This window comes from Azolla caroliniana, unplaced genomic scaffold (genome assembly GCF_043228905.1).
Source record: "Azolla caroliniana isolate FFs.n. ecotype wild unplaced genomic scaffold, voAzoCaro1.0.p SCAF_3, whole genome shotgun sequence".
Lineage (NCBI taxonomy): Eukaryota > Viridiplantae > Streptophyta > Polypodiopsida > Salviniales > Salviniaceae > Azolla > Azolla caroliniana.
In genome coordinates this window covers 8,971,524-8,998,177 of record NW_028230438.1, presented here as the reverse complement: position 1 = coordinate 8,998,177, position 26,654 = coordinate 8,971,524, and the positions used below count along the sequence as shown (strand labels likewise).

At 41.5% G+C, this 26,654-nt stretch overlaps 2 protein-coding genes across 2 annotated transcripts; one reads left to right on the top strand and one right to left on the bottom strand.

Moving 5' to 3' along the window:
* Positions 1 to 12,816: 12,816 nt before the first annotated feature.
* LOC147866167 (uncharacterized) lies at positions 12,817 to 13,913 on the bottom strand. Its single transcript, XM_087316719.1, is given in 4 exon segments — positions 12,817 to 12,912; positions 12,914 to 13,104; positions 13,397 to 13,541; positions 13,797 to 13,913. Coding segments are annotated over 4 exon segments (549 nt in total).
* A 3,404-nt stretch (positions 13,914 to 17,317) lies between these two features.
* LOC147866166 (uncharacterized) lies at positions 17,318 to 21,365 on the top strand. The gene is made up of 4 exons (XM_087316718.1): positions 17,318 to 17,548; positions 17,712 to 17,810; positions 17,904 to 18,003; positions 21,217 to 21,365. Exons 1-4 carry the CDS (start codon positions 17,318 to 17,320, stop codon positions 21,363 to 21,365), a joined length of 579 nt encoding a protein of 192 aa, XP_087172844.1.
* Positions 21,366 to 26,654: the final 5,289 nt, after the last annotated feature.

Sequence of the window (26,654 nt, the reverse complement as noted above, 5' to 3'; positions counted from 1 at the left end):
TAAATTCTTGGGTCACATTAGCCTCCGATTGAGATAAAGCACTTTTATCCTTTCTTCTTGTCTCTTCATTTAGAATAGTCGTTTTTACTACTTGTAAGGATAAGTTGTCTTCTTTACATGAAGTGCTGAGTGTTACTATTAGGTTTTCCCAACTATCAAGTAGAGTACATAATAATAGTGTGGCCTGCATACAATCATCTAATGGGAACTTTGATGATGCTAACTGATTCACTAGTCCCATAAACGCACTAATGTGCTCTACTATACTCTCCCCGTCTACATACTTCAGTCTCACTATCTTCCTCATCAAGAAGGTCTTATTTAAGGCATTTTTCCTTTCATACAGAGCGGAAAGCTTATGCCATAGCTCGAAGGCATTTGTGTCACTCGCTACATGTTGTAGGACACTAATGTCTACACATTGTCTTATGGTCGCCACTGCCTTCCTATTTAGGATTCTTCACTCCGAATCTATTACCCCCTTTGGTATATCCTTGTTTTCTATGGGCTCATACAAGTCTTTTACTATTAGGAGATCTTCCATTTTGATCTTCCAATCTGAATAGTTTTGTGAGTTCAAGACAATCATCCCAGGAAAGCCACTCACGCTCCCTTCCATCTAGAACCTATGCTCTGATACCAGTTTGTAAGAGTTTCACTCCGATTTAAACAGGAAATAAGAAAGAACACACAATTTACGTGGAAAACCCTGATTTAGGGAAAAACCACGGAACAGAAATTTCACTATGAGAAATGACAGAATACAATCACAGAACAATGAAACCTGATTTGGTATGAGCATGTACTGAAACCACGATTTCAGTCAAGCTCTTCAAACTCTAGCACGCAGGTGACTATTCCTTCCGAAGCTTCCGAAGCTTCTCTGTCTTTTTTCTCTTTTGCTTCACACTTCTTTTCTTCTTACTTAGCTTCTGAGTACGTGTACTCTTACACAGCCACTACTGTGCAGAAAACCAGTCGTTCTCAGATTTACCACACGCACACAACTCGTTTTTCTCTCATATATATATATCTCACACCCTCACATACGCTATGTAGGTTTTCCCCTTTTCTCACTATTTCACTCTTAGTGAGTTATCCCACATACAGGCGCACTACCAGGCCTATCAACATATATATACTAAGTCATTTTGTTCTTTGAATGTAGAAGACATATGTATATGTATATGTGTGTCTATTCGATTGAATACGAATTTGACTCTCTCATCGAATTCGATCAGCTAACCCCCGATTCGGTTCTTCGCAACTGACTATTCTTTTACTTTCCAAATTCGGTAATTCGGTTTTTCGGCCGATTTCGACTAGTCGACACTCAAGTCGACTTTTCGGCCGACTCCCCCGCAAGGAGGGACGCCTTTACACAACACATTATGTGCTTGGGCATAATTGATCATTCGGTGTCTATGAGGGTTTAGCAAATCGTGTTGATTTGAAAACATGTTAAATCTTCTATCATCTTTAACTTTTGTGATAACTGCGAGACGATACCTAGACGGCATTTGCCGCGATATTCATTAGCGCTCCAACATTTGACATGGTTCGATTCTTGACACCACGACAATTTTCTTGATCGGATTGGGCTCCTTCACTGCTATGATACCATGTAGAAGTATTGAATTGAAAGAGCATGTACAAGTATGTATTGAATTGAAAGAGAGGGAGAGAGAATTTTGTTTTGAATGTCACCATCTTCTCACACTATAACAAATGGAACACTTGTGAGAAATTGTGGTGGTTAGTGTGGTACACCGTTTAATCTTAGGATTACCTTTTCGTATTATATTTCCTATTTTCCTATTTATTTATTCTAACTAATAAGTTTATTACAACAAGCTCAGTAGAGCATGGGATGCTGGTCAAACATAATATAATGTCATGGTAAGATGGCTTTTTAACTAGTAGCAGCCTGCATGTGCCTATGGGAAGGATGGAAGTGTTTCCTGTCCTTGCATTCATAAGGGGAAATATACATAGTGACCCATCTGAAGGGGATCGGATCCAAGCCCGAGTAATCATCTGGGCCGATCGGAACCAATTCCGGGATGCATTTTTCGTGAATACGAACCACGTTCCTCCAGAAGAAGTCGAAGCGCTTGTCGAATTGGAGCTCCTTCCAATACTTACATACAGCGAGGCCGAGCGAGATGAACACACATGCGCAACCGGGCAACGCCGGCACCACGATGGAGACAAGCACGTGGTCGGGCCCCACGGAGGCCGTACCGGATGAGATAAATGCCATGCCTGAGAAGATGAGGGATAAGGTAAGGAAGGCGAATTGCAAGAGCGAGCGACGGCCAATGGCTGGCAATTCCACGCACCGCAAGAAGGCACGCGTCTGGTGGAGCAACTCGATGGCACGTGCATCGTATCTCTCCGCCCCCATTCCCATCGGGAGCGGCAACGTTCCCAATGGTAGGATGGATGTATAGCTGCAATAGATATAGAAGAGCAGCCCAGTGATGGCACTATAAAGAGACAGGCCATTGGTGATGGAGAAGCATTTAATAGCCGCGGTGTTGAACATGATGCTCACCGCCGGCAAGTTATCATCACCGGTGTTGGCCAAACTGTTGGACTGGTTCTCATTCATGTTCCAGCCTTTGGGCGGTTGAAGGAACCCGATGAGATTGACGGTTACGAGGAGGGAGAGGATGGCATGGGCGCTCGACATCTTACCGAAGTTGTGTACACAGCGCCGTGCCATGTCCACCTCCCATAGCACCCCACGCTCCACTTCCGTTAAGTTCCTAGTGTTTTGCTCCGACACCGCCCGATCTGCTTCCAATATCAGGGGGCGTCGTATACTCCCCAAAATTTCCTCGCCATTGTGCTTTACCGGGGAGGAGGGCTTGGCGTGGGTCCTCGCAGTATGAAAACTCATTAATGTCGAGAATTGGGAGCTAAATTTGTAATGATTAATCAAATACCTACCTACTAATTAGCGATTAGGAACTACTTAATGCCAGACGGATGGATGGATGCGTTGACATGACACAACTTCAATATATAATAGGTACTCAAATTCATGGGAGCATTTTTAAAGTTATTATGAACCATTCAAAATGAAGACCATTCCAACATATTCTTCATCTTTTTGCTTGATAACCCATGCACACAAGTGGCCTCGATAGTTTTTTTTACCGAAAGACGTGCACCGTGGGAAACTCTACATTTTTTTATCACTTTGTTGCCCAAAAGGAGTTCACTTTGTTCCATTAAGATATGTATTAAAGATCTTGAAACTTGGTTGGGGCTAGATATAGTCATATCCTCGTGGGTTGAGTAGAGGGTGTTATAATGCTTGCTTGTCTCTCCTTCGGAAAGAATCTTGCTTGCCCTACATTCAATTGGTCATGCAAGGTCCCCATAAGTCATAGAAGACGAAGTCTTTGTGTGCTATAGACGTTGATATTCAGTCGTTAGAGACAATACAATACACTCCTTTCCAAGCTCTGCCTTTTTTTCCTCCCTTTCTTTTACTATTTCACCAACATGAATTAACTAAAAATAACTGTTGGGATTACGGTCCCTCCGGATGGGATGGTCGGATGTTCGGAGCCGGATGATGAAGACCCCGACTACGGAGCCGGATGACGAATGTACTCGGAGAGAGATCCGGATGCGGGGACATATTTGTGAATATGTTTGCCAAGGGCCCTTGAGGCTATATTTGTAAATAGCCCGAAAGTCATATGTGTATAAATATGACTTAGGGCAAACAGTTTTGGAGTTGTTACTCATTTTTCTGGTTTTCCACTTAGAGGGAGCTAAGTGAGCAGCCGAGAGAGAGCGAGCGAGAGAGAGAGAGAGAGAGAGAGAGAGACGAAGAGGTCGTTGCCTCTGTGTATTACCGCCGCCTGTGGTGAAGACAGTGAGCTCAGGGTTGTTGCCTTGTAGCTTCACCATTGTACATCTCTGTTTATAGTGATAGTTGGAGTTTGAGGACTCCCGTGGTTTTTCCCATTTAGGGTTCTCCACGTAAAACATCCTGTGTACTCTTCTCTCTATTGTCTTCGCGCATTTTGTATTTCCTGTTTTCTGTGAGTTGATCCTATTCCTCGGTGGTGGCCGAGCACTGTGTTCAACAAAGTGGTATCAGAGCGACGGTAACACAGAAAATGGAAGGCGGCGGTAGTGGGCCTCCGGGCATGATGGTGTTGAACTCACAGAACTACGCCGACTGGAAGATAAAGATGGAAGACCTTCTCATCGTCCGAGACCTGTATGAACCGATCGACAATGCCGAGATACCCAAGGGGGTAATAGAGTCGGAGTGGAAGCTCCTGAACCGGAAAGCCGTAGCGACGATCCGGCAATATGTCGATGTAAGTGTTCTGCAACATGTGGCGAACGATACGAACGTTTATGAGATGTGGTAGAAGCTGTCCGGACTGTATGAGAGGAAGAATGCTCTGACCCGGACCTCCCTGATGAGGAAGATAGTGAATCTTAAGTACCGGGACGGCGAGAGCATGGTCGAACACGTCAGCACGTTCATGGGATTCGTGAACCAGCTTGCGGCGATCAAGTTCCCGTTGGATGACGCAATGCAAGCCATCATGCTGATGTGTACCCTTCCGGAGAGCTGGGAGAACTTGGTAGTTACTCTCAGCACCTCCTGTAAGGAAGAGAACTTGTCTTTACTAACGGTAAAGACAAGTATTCTAAATGAAGAAGCGCGTCGGAGAGACAAAGAACCGGCCTCCGACTCGAAGGCGCTGCTTACCGAATCGGAACGGGGAAGACAACGGAACCGGAGTCCGCAAAGACGGGAGAAGTCGGGGACGCGGTCGCAGTCGAGGGGAAGACCTACATGCTTCTACTGTGGGAAGCCGGGGCACTTCCAGAAGAACTGTCGGCATTTCCGGAAAGACAACAGAACCGACGGTACCGATTCGAAGAAGTCACCGGAGCGAAACGGTGCATACCGGGGAGCCACGGACTGGAGAGGTCCGGATCGGCGAGGGCAGGACCGGAAAGGAACGACGGCACTCGCGGCAAGTGAAGAAGAGATAATGCTCATTACCGAAGAGAGGGAGCTGAACCTTGCCGGTGAAGAGATGACCTGGGTGGTCGATTCCGGAGCGTCGTTCCACCTGACCCCGGAGAAGAAATACTTCTCATCCTACACAGCCGGTGAGCACGGCTGTGTCCGGATGGGAAATGAAGGTACATGCCGGATTGCCGGCATAGGAGACGTGTGGCTGATGACATCAACCGGATGCAAGATGCTGCTGAAGGATGTTCGACACGTTCCGGAGGTTCGATTGAACCTGATTTCGGCCGGGAGGCTAGACGATGAAGGCTACACGGGTAGCATCCGGAACGGTGTCATGAAGTTCAGCAAAGGGAGCCTGATAGTGGCTCGGGTCCGGAAGGTCAACACACTGTATCTGATGAATTCCCGGCTGTGTCCGGAGGAGTTGAACGTGGCAGCCGACACTGCCGGTGAGCTGTGGCACAAGAGACTGTGCCACATGAGTGAGAAGGGGATGAAGAGGCTTGTAGAAGACAACCTTATTCCAGTGAAGCATGTGCACCTGGAGAAGTGCACCGATTGCCTGGCCGGTAAGCAGAACCGAACCTCCTTCCACTCAAGGCCACCGACGAGACGTAGCGCACCATTGGAGTTGGTGCACACTGACGTGTGTCAAGTAGAAACGAAGTCACATGGCGGAGCCCAGTACTTCGTGACATTCATTGATGACCACAGCCGGAAGCTGTGGACGGCACCGTTGAAGACAAAGGACCAAGTGTTGTGCGTTTTCAAAGAACTCCACGCGAGAGTGGAAAGGGAATCCGGCAAGAAGCTGAAGGCGATACGAGCGGATAACGGAGGGGAATACCGGGGGCAGTTCGAGGAGTATTGTCGCTCGAAGGGAATCCGGCTTGAGTTTACTGTGCCGAAGACGCCGGAACTGAACGGGCTGGCCGAGAGGATGAACTGGACCATTATGGAGAGGGTCCGGAGTATGCTGGCGCATGCGAAATTACCCAAGGGGTTTTGGGCTGAGGCAATGTCGACGGCGACATACGTGATAAACAGATCACCCTCAGTACCTTTGGACGGAGACATGCCGCAGAGAGTGTGGACCGGTAGGGAAGTATCCTACCGGCATCTGAAGGTGTTCGGGTGTCTCGCATATGTGCATGTGGCAAAGGACCGGAGAGGAAAGCTAGATCCAAAGACCCGGCCATGCATATTCCTCGATTACGGCGATGACGAGTTCGGCTACCGAGTATGGGACCCGGTCGACAAAAAGATATTCCGGAGTCGTGATATCATCTTCATGGAGGACAAGACACTCGCCGACTGGGAGTCGGAGAAGAAGATGAAGAGCTCCAAGTCGACCGGTGAGGATCAACTCTACGAGGAGCAGTCCTGACCGGCAAGGGACCGGTTAGCACTCGAGGATCCGGCCGAAGACGGTGAAGAAACATAACCGGCCGAGGAAGATGAAACTGATACCGGAACCGGCCCCGATCCCGAAATGGATTCGGATGAAGAGGAAACGGAGGAGCCGGTTACCGAAGCTCCGGAACGGAGATATCCTCTAAGAGAGAGAAGGGCCCCCCGGAGATTTCCGGAACCAGAGCACGTGCTGCTAATCGACGAGGGGAGCCGGAGAGTTTTGAAGAAGCAAAACTTGACACCCATAGCCGCAGGTGGTTAAGTGCCATGCAGGAGGAGATGGATTCCCTGCATGAGAACCACACATATGAACTTGTGGAGTTGCCGAAAGGAAAGCGGGCACTTCGAAACAAGTGGGTGTTCAAGCTGAAACCGGGAGATGCCGGAAACCCCCCGAGATACAAAGCCAGGATCGTGGTGAAGGGGTTCCAGCAGAAGAAGGGCGTCGACTTCGACGAGATATTTGCCCCGGTAGTGAAGATGACCTCCATCCGGACGGTGCTGAGCATAGCGGCAAGCATGGACCTCGAGGTAGAACAGATGGACGTGAAGACGGCATTCCTTCACGGTGACCTCGAAGAAGAGATCTACATGCAGCAACCGGAAGGATTCGAGAAGAAAGGGAAGGAGCACCTGGTATGCCGGTTGAAGAAGAGCCTTTACGGACTGAAGTAGGCTCCCCGGCAATGGTACCGGAAGTTCGACTCTTTCATGACCGACGAAGGGTACCACAAAACGCAGTCCGATCACTGCGTGTTTGTGAAGAAGTTCGAAGGAGGAGACTCTCTAATACTCCTCCTGTACGTGGACGACATGTTGATCGTCGGACGGGACCAGGTCAAGATACGGATGCTGAAGAAAGCGCTTCACCGAACCTTCTCAATGAAGGACCTGGGTCCGGCGAGGCAAATACTAGGGATGCACATCATCCGGGACCGGAAGAAGAAGCAGTTGTGGATGTCACAGGAGAAGTACGTGACAAAGGTGCTTCACCGGTTCAACATGTCGGAAGCAAGACCGGTCGGGTCAACCCTCCCGGCAAACTGCAAGCTGTCCAGCAAGCAAATCCCCAAGACAAAGGCTGAGAAGGAGGACATGATGAAAGTACCATATGCCTCTGCCGTCGGAAGCTTGATGTACGCAATGGTGTGTACAAGACCGGACATAGGATATGCAGTCGGAGTGGTGAGCCGGTACATGAGCAATCCCGGCAAAGAGCACTGGAACGCGGCCAAGTGGATACTCCGATACCTGAAGGGCACGGCAAACGTGTGCCTCCGATTCGGCTCCGGTAAGCCCGAACTCGACGGCTTTACCGATTCGGATATGTCGGCTGATGCAGATACCAGCCGGTCCACATCAGGGTATGTGATGACGTATGCAGGGGGAGCTGTTTCGTGGCAGTCGAGGCTGCAGAAGACGGTTGCGTTGTCAACCACGGAGGCGGAGTACATGGCGGCTGTTGAAGCCAGCAAGGAAATAATATGGATGAAGGACTTCATTAGAGAGCTCGGTATCCGGCAGGAGGAGTACCGACTCTACTGCGACAGTCAGAGTGCCATCCACCTTGCGAAGAACGCGGCCTATCACTCCCGGACGAAGCACATCCAGCGAAGACATCACTGGATCCGGGAAAGGATAGAAGACAAGGAGTTCGTGCTGACGAAGATCCACACGGACGAGAACGGGTCGGATATGCTGACCAAAGTGCTCACACCCGACAAGCTGGAAGCGTGCCGGAAGAGGGTCGGACTGGAAAGACATCCCATGCCGAAGTGAAGGGGGAGTTTGTTGGGATTACGGTCCCTCCGGATGGGATGGTCGGATGTTCGGAGCCGGATGATGAAGACCCCGGCTACGGAGCCGGATGATGAAGACCTCGACTACGGAGCCGGATGACGAATGTACCCGGAGAGAGATCCGGATGCGGGGACATATTTGTGAATATGTTTGCCAAGGGCCCTTGAGGCTATATTTGTAAATAGCCCGAAAGTCATATGTGTATAAATATGACTTAGGGCAAACAGTTTTGGGGTTGTTACTCATTTTTCTGGTTTTCCACTTAGAGGGAGCTAAGTGAGCAGCCGAGAGAGAGAGAGAGAGAGAGAGAGAGAGAGAGAGAGAGAGAGAGAGAGAGAGAGAGAGAGAGACGAAGAGGTCGTTGCCTCTGTGTATTACCGCCGCCTGTGGTGAAGACAGTGAGCTCAGGGTTGTTGCCTTGTAGCTTCACCATTGTACATCTCTGTTTATAGTGATAGTTGGAGTTTGAGGACTCCCGTGGTTTTTCCCATTTAGGGTTCTCCACGTAAAACATCCTGTGTACTCTTCTCTCTATTGTCTTCGCGCATTTTGTATTTCCTGTTTTCTGTGAGTTGATCCTATTCCTCGGTGGTGGCCGAGCACTGTGTTCAACAATAACATGGTTTAATTAAAGTAAGAATTACACAAACTCCATAAGTATTACTAACTCCCAAAATTGGGGTCTGCCCCTCGAGGAAAATAGACTTCTATTAAATAGGAATCATTGGAATGTCAAACGTTCAGTAATTGAATCATTTGCACTTCCAAGGTTCTTTATTTATAACACTTTCTATATTTTAGGTATACCTAACAAATGTAACACTCTCCCGCTAGGGGTGAGAGTTTGGACCACGAAACTAATGCATGGTGGCAACATTTAGCCCCCCGTTTTAACTATGATTTAGTAGCTCCATTAACCACTCCAAACTTGCTTGCCGTAGCGCCTCCTGAATAACCCACAAAGCTTTTGCCAATGATCACCCTTGCCACTTGATCAAGTAGCGTTTTCTCCCTCTACGAACTTGTGCCTTTAATATGGACTCTGGGTCACATAGCATGTTATTAGTTGCCTCACGACCCCATGTTTCATCTATATGAAAACGCTTTAGTAGACTGACATGAAAAACATCGTGGATTTTGGAGGTTGTAGGAAATTGTAATTTGTAGGAGACGTTGATCTGTTTTGTTATCTTGTATGGGCCATAGTATGTGTGATTAAACTTCGGTGTGAGACCTTGAGGTAACAACCAATTAGCTGCACTAACTAATACTAAGTCTCTTGGGAAAAACTCCACATGTTCACGTTTCTTGTTGACCTGATTTATCATTTGAGATTTTGTCTTAGTTAAATGCACTTGTGCTGCTTGCATTCTCTCTTTCCATTCTTCTAAAAACTTGGCTATATCTAGCTCTTTTGCCTGTGGTTTGGTTGTAGTATGTAATAAGGCAATCAACGTGAGTACTTCTTTGCCCGTTGATAGCTCAAATGGAGAGAAACCCGTTTCTGAGTGGATAGCTGCGTTGTAGCAGAACTCAAGCATGTCAACATGCTGCATCCAATTTGATTGATCCACCTTGATGTAACAACGAATATAATCTTCAATGCCCTGATTAAGCCGCTTAGTTTGTCCATCGGTTTGAGGATGTGTCGACGTTGACATACGGAGTTGCATGCCCAAAATCATGAACAACTCTTGCCAAAATCCACTCGTGAACCTAGGATCCTTGTTAGACACGTTGATTTCTGGTAATCCACGATACTTAAAAATATATTTGAAAAACCATTGAGCTACGTGATTGGATATCAAAGGCGGCTTTGCAGGTATGAAATGAGCTTGTTTTGAGAAGAAATCCACAACCATCATGAACGTATTGTATCCTTTGGAGGGAGGTAGATCAACAATAAATTCCATACTAATTACATCCCATGGGCGAGACGGAATCGGCATCTGTTGGAGTAGACCGAAAGCTTTAAGTCGCCTTGCCTTCACTGCTTGGCAGACTTTGCATGATTGTACATACTCAATAATTTCCTTCTCCATTTTAGGCCATAAGAAGTACTTTTTTGCGACCCTTAATGTTTGTTTTTGTCCTCCATGCCCAACCATGTGGCAATCATGTACTTCATGCAGTATTTTGGCCTTCAGTTGTATATGATTAGGAAGTACTACCTTATCTTCACTCTATAATAGCCCATCATGCAACCTGTATAATCTGTGAGCCGTCTGTCCACTTTTCGTTTCGTCTCTTAATTGTCTTACTACTGCATCATTTTCTTGAGCTTGCCAAATCTCTTTGATCCATCCTTGCACCATGATAATGGACATGTGATGAATCCGTGGCATCCTACTCAATGCATCTAGTAGTGTGTGCAACTTCCCCTTCTTATGCACAATTTCTATATCAAACTCCACCAACATGTCTTGCCATCGTATCTGTTTTGCTAATAGTCTTGGTTGTGATTCAAAATATTGCAAGTATATGTTATCCGTCACTACCGTTGTGAATTTATCTAGCACATAATGCCTCCACTTCTATAGTGCATATACTATAGTGAGCATTTCTTTCTCGTGGGTAGGCCATCTACTTTCTATTTCTGGAAACGTTTTTGACTCATATGCAATTGGGTGACCATCTTGAATAAGGACTGCCCCATACGCATAATCTGATGCATGAGTATGAATTTCAAAAGGCCTGGTGAAATCCAGTAGTTTTAACACTGGCTAAGAACACACTGCCTCCTTCAACTAGTCAAAAGCATGTTGTTCTATTGAATCGGACCAATTAAATGCTTGTGAGCCTTTGATAAGATTTGTGAGTGGAGTGGCAATTGTAGTAAAATTCTTAATAAACTTCATGACGTATTGTACAAAACCAATGAATTGTTGTAACTCAATTACTTTGGTGGGTTGTGGCCATTTCCGAATAGTTGAACCACCTTAGCGGGATCCATCTTTAGCCCGTCTCTTCCTACTCGGAATTCGAGAAACTCAAGCTCCCCCACGACAAATTCACATTTCTCGGGTTTCGCATACAATTGATCCTCCCGTAATCTCTATAGAACTTGGGTGACATGTTGTTCATGCTCTTCCAATGACTTGCTAAAAATAAGCAGATCATCAATATAAATAATAACAAATTTATCCAAATAATCTCGAAATATTTCATTCCCATGTCTACAAAAGGTTCTGGGTGCTCCAGTTAAGCCAAAACTCATCACAAGCCATTCAAAACTTCCATATCTAGTTCTGAATGTTGTTTTCTCAATATCTTCTGTGGCTATTCAAATCTAATGATATCCGGATCGTAAATCAATGCGAGAGAAATATTGGGCTCCTTGTAACTGATCCCGTCGGTCAGGTATTAAAGGTAATGGATACTTACTTTTTATTGTAATCTTATCGAGTGATCTATAATCCATACACATGCCTTGTTGTTGTCTTTCTTAGCCACGAAAATTACCGGTGCACCGTAGGGTGATTTGCTTCGTCGAATAAATCCACATGTTTGCAGCTCTTGCAATTTTCGTTTAAGCTCTTCTAATTGAGTAGCACTAATGCGATATGGTACTTTGGCAGGTGGTATGCTTCCTAGTATGATCTGAATTTTGTGGTCCATTGCTCTTTCTGGTGGCATCGCTTTAGGTAATTCCCCTATTAGCACGTCATCTAACTGTTCAATTATTTTCTTAAAACTTTCTTCACCCAATTGAATCTTACTTCTTGTTTTTTGTGGCTTTGTGATCAGGTCCGTACAAAGGAAAAGTTGGCCTCCCTTCCTCAAAGCTCTAAGTCTTGCCACCTTTCTTGTACATAGCCTTGCTACCATTGTGTTAATCCTAGGCTGGACTAGCCACTAACATAGGGTGTCCTTCTGGATTGCTTCACCAAAGGGGTAGTTACGGGGTTAATGCTTCCGACACAAATATAATTCTATCTGACGGTTCTAGATCAGTTCCAGATTAATAACATAACACGGATTGATTACACGCATAAGATATAACAGTAAGCACAGAACGGAAAGTAAGCAGACACACAATAACTTAACGCCAACGTTACTTATATTAATTCCGTCCCTTAATACATCGCTCTTCGGATCTTTTTATAAGCATCCGGTTCTGTTACAAAACGGTGCCATACTAGTAACCAATTATGAATCAATCCCGGATCCAAATCGGTGCAACTTTTCTGGATCCGTCCGTTCCCCTATTACAATTCTAGTTAATTAATAACTAATACTAATAACATAAAATCCGCTTCGGACTCGTCCCCCACTTGTCTTTCATACTCCGGCCACTAGCCACCAACCATGGAAGTTGCTTTTGCCTTTGTGTTGTGGTTTGTATTCCCTTTGTGCTTTCTGTGCATGCTTACAATCACCCCTCCTTTTCCATCCTCATTATCCAACAAAAGTTTATCCACTTTTTTGCCAAACTGGTTAATGGCAAATTTATCAATCCATTCCAGGCCCAAAATTACCTCAAAGCCATCCATGTTGACTACTACAAAGGGTGTTCGGCCCTTCCATTCCTCTCCTTCTATCAAGACATCAGCTACTAATGCACATGTGTTTGTGAACCCCTACACTAAGTTGATGGACAAATTGGTTAATGGTTGTAGTTCCAATCCCCACCTCTTGGCACATGCAGGTGTGATAAAGTTGTGGGTCACCCCACTTCTTCACCATGGCTTAGCAGCTTTATCCGTTAATTTTTATGTTAAGGAATAAATTACTTGTATGGTTGAGTTTGATTGTGAAACATGTAGGGTGTGTTGTGATAGCACTTGTACGCACTATGGCTTCTTCTTCATCGTCCTCATATTGTGCTATTACGGCATCCATATTTGGCTCTACCCCCTTCTCTATTTCTGAAAGGTTGATATGGGAAGTGGTTGCGCTTATTTGCAATTGTTTCTTCTTAGGGAATTCGGACACCAAGTGTTGGTCCTCCACACTTGAAACAACCCCTTCTCACCATTGGGGTACATGGTGATGGTGTTGTTGTATTGCTTGTCGATGATGCTCCTCGTCCTATATTACTTGTCCAACTCGTTCGCGATGGCTCCCCACGAGCGATTCCTCTTCCATTAGAGCTAGTGGTTCCTGCCCAATTTCGATTGCTAAACATGCCTCCTTGATCATTGTAGAATAATCAAGAGCTTTCTTCAATGTCACCTATCCTCTCTACGATCCTCATGGCTTCTTCACAAGTCTGTGGGTTCATCTTCTCTACCTCCATCCTAATGCGAGGCCTTAATCCAAATAGGAACCCATTAAGCTTGGTAATTTGATGGAGATGTGGTAGCTACAATGTCACTTGTCTGTACTTTTTTGCATATCAGGTAAGTTGGCCATTCCCCTGCTTTAGCATCTTCCACTCACCCATGATGTGGAGGGGTTCATTTTGTGGGATGAAGTAATGGCGCAACTCCTATTTGAATTCTGTCCAGGATGTGAATTCGAACATGCTTTCTCCAAACATATACTAGTGTTGCGCTGACCCATCCAAAAAACTTGTCGAGACCATTACCCACAGATTGGGTTCTACCTAGCTTTGGACAAGAAACAGTTCAGTTTCTCTAATCCACCTTGTGGGTATTATTGAATTCCTCTCCCCTGAATACATTTGAGGCTTGAGAGGCTTGAATGGCCCCCAATTATTGCGATGGTCATGCATGTTGTCCGATTCCAACCTCTATACCAACTCCTCCCATCGCCTTCTACATGCCTCCTTCCTTGTGTCTCCACCGTTTGCAAAACCGATCCCTCTTCTTCTCTTGGAAATCTCCGATCTTCTAAGTGCTTCCTCCCATTCTCCGCTTCTATGCCATCTTGTTCACCTTTGTCTTGGGCGGTCTCCCCCATAGGGATCCCCCTCCATCCCAAAGCTTATCCAAATTGAATCCTTTTCTTCGCCTTCTCTCTGTCATCAATTATGATTATCGCAAAAAAGAAAGAAAAATATTTTTGCCTTTGTGATTACCTTGACCTTCTCACAACAATTGACTATTGCTTGTTTCATTGTATTGGTTTGTTTTGAATGCTTTGCCCTTACAACTTGCTAGGCTTTGATACCAAGTGTTACCACCACCAAAATGAATTAACTCCATAAGTATTACTAACTCCCAAAATTGGGGTCTGCCCCTCGAGGAAAATAGGCATCTATATAATAGGAATCATTGGAATGTCAAACGTTCACTAATTGAATCGTTTGCACTTCCAAGGTTCTTTATTTATAACAATTTCTATATTTTAGGTATACCTAACAAATGTAATAGTTTTATAACATGCTTAAAATAATATCATCATCATGTAATAATGATATATATTTTCAAACCTTTATTCTTTAATAATATTATTAGTTTAGATTCATTTGGAATTTGAAACAATAACCCTTATTAAATACTCTAAGAGTGTAATCTCTAGGTTTGATTTTAATGTTTTAAAGTTAAAACATAATTCTTTACTAACCTTTTTTGTCCAAAAAGAAACCACTTTTTCCAATAGAAACTCTAATTGTTTTCAAAATAATTTCCTCTTTTTTTTCAAATAAAACCTCTATGTAAAGTCTAGCTTTGATTTTAATGTTTTAAATTATAAGCTAAAACTTAATTTTTTACGAACCCACCTTCTTTTCAATAAAATCGCCTTTTTTCAAAACTTAACATAAATTTTCCAGAAGAACCTCTATTTTTTTCCAAAACATTTCCTCTCTTTTTTCGGGAAAAAACTTCTTCTTCTTTTTTTCTTCTTTTTTTTCCAAAAAATAACTTTTACTTCATACTAAATAGTAAAAACATTAACATGATATTTATTTTGAGTATTTAATTACCTTTGTGAGGTTGTTATGCTGATTTGTGTATCTTTATGTTATAGTAATGACATACATAACAATGTAGCATTATCCTCCGAGTTGTATTTATTGATCCCACTATGGATTCGGGTAAACTCTATTGTATTCTATTTACTAACTAATGTGAAGTAGTGTTTTTTTGGGGGGGAAAAACAATGTACCATTATATAGAGCATTTCATTTTTAAAAGATGTATGTCAAATGACATGTTAGTTTTTGCAATCTTGTGTCATATGACATACATCTTTAAAAAATTCCCGTCAAAAAACTTTGATACTAACCCGTCAAATTTAGGCCTTGGACACAATTCACCTCTAATAGTTAAGGGCTAGATAAGTGTGCAATAAATATAGACACAATAACAAACCACTTTGCTAAAACCAGATGCCCATGCAAGGTTAATATGAAATGCATGTTCAATTTTCACTAGGAAAAGATGGTGCATGTTAAAAGAGAGAATGTTATTTTTACTCGTCTAACGAGCAATAAAAATGTTATATATTAACTAGGAGATCTAATGGTCGGGTTCTTTTTTTTGAAAGTTGAATGTCTAGACTCCAACATTCCAAGAAGAATTTGAAACATGAAGTGGATAATCATGAGGGAATAAAGATTTGGACTTCACATTGTAACTTATCGTCTGGTGGGATTTAAAGATGCTCCTCCACATTTCTTAAAATCTAAAGCACTATTATTTGACAAATGCTCAAACTAAGGGAAACCGTAACCATCATGAGTCCACATGATAACATGTGAACTATAGTGTGGACTTGTCCACATGAAGGTTGACCCAAAGTCTTTCCTTCGTGGAAATTCTCAAGACACAAGCCATTGTGTAAAACTTTGAAGATAAATTAGGAATTTGATTATGGTGAGCATCTACACGACAAGTTGAGGATTGATGAGTTACAAAGAAAAGAAGTAGAATATTAAGTGAGGGGCCTAGTCTTTGCTCTTCTAGCTCGGAGGCATCAACTGATTCATGTCATTGAAGCTCTATCCTACCACCGATGGATATTAGGGTGACTAGTACCTAGGAAGAGGTAACACAATCGTCGCGACCAAAGCCTCGTCCTCACCACCGGTGTCTTAAGACATCAACCTTCCAACGTAATTTACTTAACGAGGGTAAATAAGCCTCATATTTATACCTCTTTTTAGGCCCCTTGGATAATTGTGCTTTTCTAAAAGATTCTCCAGTCATTGGTTGTCAACATCATGAGAGTACATGCACCTATCATTCCTTCTAGCCAATCACATTAGTCCCTTTCCAACATTAGTGAACATACCCTCACATTGTCCACAAAGTTCCTATTTGAAAATCAATCGAAAAAATCAAGGGAGATACCCTAGTATTTAACTTGATTCAAAGTCCATTACAAGCATCTCTCAGTTAGGGTCGTTGCCAAGGATAATTTTAATGTGAAAAAGACAATAACAAGAGGAAAATAAGAAATGAGAGAGAAATACCTGCAAGTTCACAATGTATAACAATGAGTGTAAAGAAATTGATAGTGTAGGTGATCTCCTGTAGTGGAAGGAAATTGTGTGTGTGTGTGTGTGTGTAAGACAACCAGAGAGAGTGAGAGTGAACTTAGAGACAAATAACAAGAATCAACATTCGCAAGAAGAATAGTTACAACCAAAATATATCCAACCGTTACCTAGGTTACAAATCAATCAAATCAATTTAAGTGGTTGGGGTTAGGCCGTAGATGACGATGTGATGCATTGTCACGTGAGATTATTGAGGAAGTGGGTTCCTTTTGGGCAAAAAACACACGTGTCTCACCGAATAAAAAAGATGTATGTAGACAACGTATAAGTCGGGGTAGGTACCAGATTCACCCAAGACACTTCTTGGAGATGACTGAGGTAATTCAATTTTTTATCTATTTGGTTTTAAATCTTTTGTTGTTTACTAAATGATTCTATTAATGTTACCTATTTATTGAGTGATGTAGGCTGAATTGTTCATGAACTTCAAAGACCAACATCCTAGCATCAATCTTGGATTTTGCAAGTTCCAAGGTTTGAAACCATTTTTTGTTAGAAAGTTAAAGGAGAGGAACACATGTTGTTGTGTGTACCACATTAAAATGGACATGTTAAGGCTTGGCGTGAACAATATACGTACTAATTCTAAGGGTATACACGGGGATGGGTGTGTTTGCACTTGTGAGATATGTAGACCAAATGGGAGTGGTAATAGATGTAATGCGCGAAACATGACTTATGCAACAGTTTATGAGTTATGGATGTCTTTTGTTTGTGAAAAAAAACCATCATCTGAGTGGCATGATCGTACATGTCTTGTCAGAACATCTAAGGTTTGCCCACAACCGTTATTTTGTAGACAAGAGGTTGATGTGGATAACTATCATATTGTGAAATGGAAATATTTAGAGTATATGACAGAAAATATAGGCAAGGGTCTCGTTAGTAAGCGTATCAAGAAAGTATATAAGGAGACATGTGTTGCCACCCTTGTCTCAGAGTTTAAGAAGCAACTCTGGGAGTTCATTCCACATAACTTTAGGAGTTATTGGCAAAATTCACAGTTCAAGGAATGTATAAATAACTTACCACTGGATGTTATGGTATCTGTTATTGACTTTGTAGAGAACTATACCTTTAAAGTTCAAAATGAGGTTCAATCAATACACTGGTACAATGACCAATGTACAATACTTGTACATATTTGCTATTGGAGAAAAGATGGTGAGTTACATAAAAAATCAATATTCTATATTTCAGATGGTAAAAAGCATGATACGGTATTTGTTCAACATTGTTTTAAGCTTCACCACGCAGATTTATTGTCCTTGGGTGTTAACTTTTATCGCCATTGGGTCTGGTCTGATTGTGCTACCTCGCAATTTAAGGCGGCTCGGTCCTTCTACTTCATTGCAAGGTAAGGAAATATTCCATATGATTGGTACTTATAACTAGAAGTCTATTTTGGTAATACTTCATAGTACATCATCTATTGCTTGAGTTTCCTACCAGTACGAATATTATATGAACAGTCATAAAAAATGTTTGTATAAAATACAATTAGTAATTCTCCTACTACATGCACCAGTACTGTCTTGAAATGTTTGTATAAAATGCAATTAGTAATTCTCTTACTACATGCACCAATACTATCTTGAAATGTTTGTACTGTCTTGAAATGTTTGTACTAATTATGGTTTAAGTCGTGTATGTATGGTTCAAAGCCTTGAAAAGTATCCTTATTTTACAACTTAGTAGTATCATCCCACATGCATAAGTAGTGACTACGGTTCAACGCCTTGTAAAGTACCCTTATTTTACAACTTAGTACTATGATCCCACATGCACAAGTACTGACTATGTTTTACAACTTAGTACTCAGATCCCACATTCACAAGTACTAATTGATAACTTTGTGGTGTCATCCCACAGGCAGGAGTACTAATTTGTAACTTAGCATTGTCCTCTGTCGTGCATTAGTACTTATGAATAACTTAGTACCATCTTCTTTCGGTCATTACTACTCATTTATAACTTTGTTCATTAGTACTAACTTTGTTCAGTAGTACTAATTAGGATGGGTCTCTCTAGTGCCTTAGTACTAAATAATAACTTAGTACTGTCCAACTTTGTTCATTAACACAAGTTTATAACTTATGATTGTCATGGCCCATTAGTACAAACATTAGTACTAATTATTAGCATGAGAACTATCCAACTATGTTCATTACTACTAATTATTAACTTAGTACTATCCAACTTTGTTCATTAAGACCAAGTTATAACTTAGGATTGTCCTCTCTCATGCATTAGTACTAATCAATAGCTTAGTACTATCCTCTCTTGTTCATTTCTTTTAATTTATAATTTAGTACTGTCCTCTCTCGTTCATTTCTTTTAATTTATAACTTACTACTGTCCTCTCTCGTGCATTAGTGGAAATTTTGGTTTAAGTCATGTTAAGAGATTTTGGTGCTAATGAGGTGGATAGGAGTAAATCATATGGTTGTAAAACTATGAAAGGGACGTGCAAGACCCATTGTGTTTTAGGGTTTAGTTGCAAGGACACAACACAATTGTTATTCCGCAGTTTATCGTGCTTTTGTTCCATGTGTTTAGATGAAGCTTGGGATGAATGCACCAATCTATCAATTGTGGAGCCATGGAAGCTACAAAAGCTTGAGATTGAACAATGTGTGGATATCCAGGAAGACGAACATGCAAACAATATTGTATACTACAACCAATGTGAGGACTTGGTAGTATTATTGGAAGTTGGAGATCATTTTGCAGTGCTCAAATCTCCTCGAAATGAAGATTTTGAAGACTACTACATTGTGGTGTGCAAGCAAGGAAATACAATATTGGAAGAAGTCGTGAGGGATGGTTGGGGCAACATGTTCAACATTGGTGAGTGTGTCGTGTATGGCAACTACTATGCAAAGTTACCACAATGCAAGAACACGTATGCATTATTAAAAGATGCACCCACTGCAATAATCTATGTTGACGTTGTCATCACAATCAAGTTCACTATGAGTCAAGCAAAGCACAAGGTTAAGGGATACAACATTGTCTACAAGGTCCCCAAAGAGGTTCACAAACACATATTGGGGGAGGTCTCCCTCTTTAATTCTTAGAATGGCAAGCATTGTTCATATGTAACATTTGCATGTCTTGTAAACTCTAGCCTACAAATGAATGGAAATATATCATCTTTGGTTTTCTTATGAGTTTGCAATGACAAAGCTCTTAATTTTGGTGTTTTGTTTAGATATGTATTTATCTTTTACATACAATTTATGGTGAAAAATATCTTTGGTTAGTACTAAAAATGTGTTAAGTGTTTCCTAACCTAGAGATATCTAAGATAGGAGTGTTCATTCCGCACATGTTTCTAGTGTGTGGTACACTCATGAGGGTGTGGTTGACTAGATGAGGGAACAAATTGAACATGTTAATTGCTAGTACTAATACAATGGTTTGTTCAAGTATACATATCATGTTCATATGCATTAAAATATAGTACTAATACTATGTTAAGTGTTTACTAACCTAGACATATCCAAGACAGGAGTGTCATATATGTCCATAACAAGCGTCAATGTCATATGTGTGCATAACAAGTGACATTCTTACTAAGATGAGACCTCAAATAGTATCAAATTCACATTCTTACAAATATATGTATCAAAGTTAGTACATTGCATATCAAGTTGGTACTAAATTAGTCACTAAGATGAGTACTCAAATAGTATCAAGTTTAAATTCAGGATAAGTAAACCAAAACAGTGTCAAGAAGCAGTTAATCAAAAACTTGCTCATATGGTAATCAATTACAAACAACGATCTAAATACAAAAAACTTTGTTTTTAGTGTTTTCTAGATCTTGTAATGCGCCTATTTTTTGTTACACTCTTCTTAGATTTCACACCCTTCTTCTTCTTCATCTTAAAGCCACGGGTAGTAGACTACTAAGTGGTTGTTCATCATCGGAGGGGGGGGGGGGCAAGCTTGAGGGAACCTTGTGCTCTACTGCAACTACTTGAGATGCACACACTTCCAAGAAGATCTTGTCGATAGTATTAGCATTAATCTGCTCTTCATGGGTAGAACCGGTGTTCTGCAGTAACACGGTATTCGTAGTACAAGCATGTTCCTGTTCTTTGGTGGTTGTCATCTTCATTGCAAACTCCTCGTGGTTGAAGCTAGACACCTGGTTCTTTGTACAGTCTTGTTCCATGTGTAGGCTACTTGCGGTGTTTTGGTAAGACATGTGATTCGTAGTACCACCTTGTTCCTCTTCTTGGGTGGTAGCTACAATCTCCTTAATGATATAGTCTTGCCCCATGTTTACGGTACTGTCAAAGTTCTTCAGCTCCTCTTCTTGGGTGATTTCACATTCCTCATGTGTGGTGCTATCTGAGTCTGAAAAATCAAGATTGCTCCATAGACTGCCTGAATCATCTGATGCTATTTGGGAATCTCCATGTTCTTCTATTCCTAAATAACAAGAACAATATCAATTCACATTCTTACAAAGTCAAGGAACCTAGCCATATCAAATAACATACTAGATTAAGGGACAATCGTTTACCTACTGTTACATCTCCATCCGGGACTTTTGAAGATGAGTCTTTGCAGATGATTGTGTTTGTCATGTGCTGCAATACCTGGTTTGCATTGGTATTAAACTCGTCATTATTGCTTGGGATGGTACCAGTCTCAGGTTGGGGCTCTAAATCATGCCAAGATTTTACATCACTTTCTATATATTAATAGACCAAAACCATTATTGTCACTTGGGTGATATGGTTAAAATAACTATTATATAAGAGGGTTCACAACATGTACTTGTGAGGACGATAAATTCTTCTTCATGTTGTGGCTCTGAATCGGTATCTCCATTTTCATTAATCGTTTCTTCCTTGTCTAACAACAAAAGCACGTGGTCTTAGTCTAACTCATTAACTTTACAGCTCTCAAAGTTTGTGAGAATTTGTATGACCCACCACTACAATGAACTCTGCATTTCTTCCCCTTTCCATACAATTTCCTTGTAGCATTACGCTTCTTCGTAGGCTCTTTGATAGAAACATAAGAAATTAGAAGTATAGCAACAATACATTATTAAAAGTTCACACACAATTAGCATTATCGTTCACACAGTCAAGGGGAGCCGAGCTAGGAGAATTTGTTTGAAGCAATATGTCTTCAACTATTCCAATGGCCTTTCTCATACATTCATCTTCATCATAAATTTCCTCAGTTACCACTAAGGAATGACCATGGACTTTGGAATTTGCAGCAGACTCTGTACGTAGTAGCGTGGGGGCTGGTTGGTCAGTTACCTTCCCTGGTGTGGTGTTGCTTGATACTACAACATTCATATTATAATCGTACATTAGTTCAAACATGACGACAATGTTACAAATATTATCAGTACTGAATCAAGTAGACATTTAAGACCTTCAGTACTAAAAAATCAGTCTTGTTCCAACTGATCACCAAGGAATATGCATGTAACAATAATATTAGTACAAAAACAACAAAGAGGAACTTGAGGACACAATACAAAACCATCTGGACATGCTGTCGATATTTGCTCAGTTACCACTAAGGAATGACCATGGACTTTGGAATTTGCAGCAGACTCTGTACGTAGTAGCGTGGGGGCTGGTTGGTCAGTTACCTTCCCTGGTGTGGTGTTGCTTGATACTACAACATTCATATTATAATCGTACATTAGTTCTAACATGACGACAATGTTACAAATATTATCAGTACTGAATCAAGTGGACATTTAAGACCTTCAGTACTAAAAAATCAGTCTTGTTCCAACTGATCACCAAGGAATATGCATGTAACAGTAATATTAGTACTAAAACAACAAAGAGGAACTTGAGGACACAATACAAAACCATCTGGACATGCTGTCGATATTTGCTCAGTTACCACTAAGGAATGACCATGGACTTTGGAATTTGCAGTAGACTCTGTACGTAGTAGCGTGGGGGCTGGTTGGTCAGTTACCTTCCCTGGTGTGGTGTTGCTTGATACTACAACATTCATATTATAATCGTACATTAGTTCTAACATGACGACAATGTTACAAATATTATCAGTACTGAATCAAGTGGACATTTAAGACCTTCAGTACTAAAAAATCAGTCTTGTTCCAACTGATCACCAAGGAATATGCATGTAACAATAATATTAGTACTAAAACAACAAAGAGGAACTTGAGGACACAATACAAAACTATCTGGACATGCTGTCGATATTTGCTCAGTTACCACTAAGGAATGACCATGGACTTTGGAATTTGCAGCAGACTCTGTACGTAGTAGCGTGGGGGCTGGTTGGTCAGTTACCTTCCCTGGTGTGGTGTTGCTTGATACTACAACATTCATATTATAATCGTACATTAGTTCTAACATGACGACAATGTTACAAATATTATCAATACTGAATCAAGTGGACATTTAAGACCTTCAGTACTAAAAAATCAGTCTTGTTCCAACTAATCACTAAGGAATATGCAATGTAACAGTAATATTAGTACTAAAACAACAAAGAGGAACTTGAGGACACAATACAAAACCATCTGGACATGTTGTCGATATTTGTTCGGTACTAAACAAAAGACCTGCATACCTATTTGTTCAGTCATCCAGAGCCTATTTGTTAGTACACATACAAGTGATACAACTAAACATTTAAGACGTTCAGTAATAAATAATCAGTACTGAATCAACTCAGCACCAAAGGATACAATGTAATTAGTAAGTTAGTACTAAAACATCAATCAAGGAACTTGAGAGAATAGTACTGAACCACTTGGACACAAAACGTACAATGTAATGGACAGTGTTAGTACTTATACAAGTTATACAACCAATCAATTAAGACATTCAGTACTAAATAATCAGTACTAAATCAACTGATCACCAAAGAATACAATGTAATCAGTAATGTTAGTACTAAATCCTCTAACAAGGAACTTGAGGGCACATTACACAACCACCTGGACATGCATATTTCATGTAATGAACAATGTTAGTACTAAAAAACTTAGACCTTCATGCCTTATTGTTCGGTCATCTAGAACCTAAGCCAAGTGGACACAGAAAGTACAATTTAATGAATAATGTTAGTGCACATGCAAGTTATACAACTAAACATTTAAGATCGTCAATACTAAATAAGATTCACATTGTCAACTGATCACCAAGGAATACAATGTAATCAGTAATGTTAGTACTGAATCATGTAAAAATGATCACCAAGGAACAGTACTCATGGATATAAGACCAAAACCAAATGTTAAAATTATAAGAGCATAGTATAAAAATTACATATGTTCTTAATCACATACCATAGGAATGTACTTTCAAACCCCAAGTTAAGTACCATTCGGCGCCAATTGTACTTTTATAGTGTAAACATATATTTTCTTTCTCAAAATGGTACTTAGTGCATAAACAATGATATGTGTGCAAGCATGGTGTAATGATAGCATCCATGGCCTCAAACTTGAATCCAAGGCCATAGAATACACACCTTCAAATACGAGAAACAACATACACTATATTAGCAACGATGATATTTTATACAATAGAAGGTCAACTTGTAAATATATAAACCATTACCTTGATACAGTAATTCTTGTAATGGTACTTTCATTGCAAGTGGGATGCTCAACTACTTCTGGCCATAGAGGATCTAAACCTTTATCTTTTAGACCCTTCATCAAACATGTCAGGTTCTCAAAGTGACTTTTTAAGGCTAATAACTTATCATCAATTTCAGAACGAGATGACCTCCATGTCTACAGATCTTTCTTCTGTTTTCCTAGTTGAGTGCCCATATTTGTCAGCTCCATCTTCAACTCCTCTTTCAACACATCGCTTTTAGAATGTTGGATTGTTGTTGTTATCCATTCATATGTATTCGATATAGATGTGAATTGTTTCTCTGCCGCCATCTGACTAGATGAAACTTCTTCCAAATCGGTGAGCAGCGCTTGCATTCTTGTTTGCATGGAAGCTATGCAACGCAACAATCGGTGTTCATGCTTTTCTGTCAGTGTAGCTCTTTCTTTTGCAATCTGTTTAGTCAACACAGATGTCCTAGCTGGGATTTCAATGTGAGAGGTACCCTCAGACTTCATAGTAGTGTTGGTACTTGAGGACCCTCTATAATGTGATGATCGATGATGAGCAAAATCTTCCCAATCAACTTCAATGCCACCATGGAGTTCACATGCAAATGCTTGTGCAAAAACAGTTCGTACCTCATTGTTTAGGATATGTTTTGTATCATAAACTTATTCATATCGTGACTTTAGTTCAGTGATATAATCCTTCTTCAATTGAGTGAGGTGAAAACCTCTCCTTGTCTCTGGTTGTGATGAGCCCCATGTTTTGATCATCCACATGTCTACGTCTTCATAAGTGTCAGGTCGTGCACGAAGGAAATATCCCCATCCTAACTTTCTACCTCGAAGGATGTTTGTGAACATCTTCTTGCCCTGAGATGTTGACACTTAAACCTCCCTCTTGTGGGGGTCATCTTACTTTCTTTGATAGGGCTCCTTTTTCTTTCCTTTCATGGTGTGTTGAAATTTTCTTTGACCATTTTCGTCTTCATGGGTGTCTTCCTTGTCATTTGATTCCTATCTCTCTTCTTCACCTCACACACACAACAATAGTAAATAACAATAGATCAATCACAACTGTCTTTTTTCATCAATCACAACTCCCGATACACAACATATACATGCTAAACCATGGAAAATCATTGCAGCGTACCATCATAGAACCATGTTCCAATATGTCAACATGTACCAAATTCTAAATCATGCAATAAATGACATATGCATGTAAAACAGTCTCAATTTCAAGCATATGCATGTACAGGTGTCTGAAATGACCAAGGGAGAACAACATGAACAACAACAACAAAACCCTAACATGTAGCAGAATGTGAAGGTAAGCCTAAAGTAGGATTACCTTTTCAGATGTCGTTAGGGTTGCAGATAGCAGGTATACCTTTCTGAAGTCCTTGTAGAAGGGACACATTTGAAGCACGGGTTGCAAGTAAACGGACACACCAAGTAGAGGGAACACAATGACTTGAGAACACCTGGAGGTAGAGCAAAGTAGAGGTCACAGCCAGCAGAGAGGACACGGCCAGCAGAGCAGAGGTCGATGTCGTTAGGACACGATGAGCACAGAACACCTAACAGTGAGGGAGAACAAGGTCAACTGAGGGAGAGAGAACGCAGCTAACCCTTGAGAGGTTGAAAGACCTGTGCAAAAGGTGGAAGAGAGACAGAGAGGGGGAGAGGAGGTACGAACGACGAGCAATGACGTGCTTGGAGTCTGTAGAGACCTGTACAAAAGGTAGAAGAGAGATAGAGAGGGGGAGAGGAGGTACGAACCTCGGGAATCAATGAGTAGAAGGGGGAAGGAGAGAGCGAGAGAGAGAGAGAGAGACATACTTACTATTCATAATTGAATGACTACTCGAGATCTTCTACAGTTAAGATTTCCATACAACATAACCTAGGACTGTGACCCAACAACCTCAACTTTTTTAACCCAAATATTGGATTATTTTTCTTTCCTCCTCATCGAATTAGTACTAAAATTTTGGCCAAAAGTTGGTACACCATAGCGTGCTTTCACCCAAGTGTAATTCTCATGCAAGGAGTCTATCTCATCTTCCATTGCACTCAACCACTTCTCCTTGTGCTTGTCGTTTTTGGCTTCATCATAGCACTCTGGTTCACCTTCATCAGTTAAGAGGATGTATTGATTGGCATATGTTGTTGGTGCTCTTCTTTCTCTGAGTGGGTATCTTTTTACACTCGTTGTTGGCCCTCATTCGGATGTCTCTGTCAACTCTTCTCTCGCCTCATGTTCATGTATGTTGATCAGCTTCTCAAGGTTGGACAACTCCAACTCGTATTCCTCGATCGACCTTAATAGCTCTGCCAACTCTGACTCAAAGTTGGTTGGTCTCTCTGAGTCAACCAACTCAGATTCGGTTGTGCCGATTGGC

Coding starts and splice junctions, on each gene's coding strand:
- LOC147866166 (XM_087316718.1), top strand. CDS start 17,318: ATGACTTATGCAACAGTTTATGAGTTATGGATGTCTTTTGTTTGTGAA. Junction 17,549..17,711: donor TTAGTAAGCGTATCAAGAAA/GTATATAAGGAG, acceptor TTGACTTTGTAG/AGAACTATACCTTTAAAGTT. Junction 17,811..17,903: donor TTGCTATTGGAGAAAAGATG/GTGAGTTACATA, acceptor TTCACCACGCAG/ATTTATTGTCCTTGGGTGTT.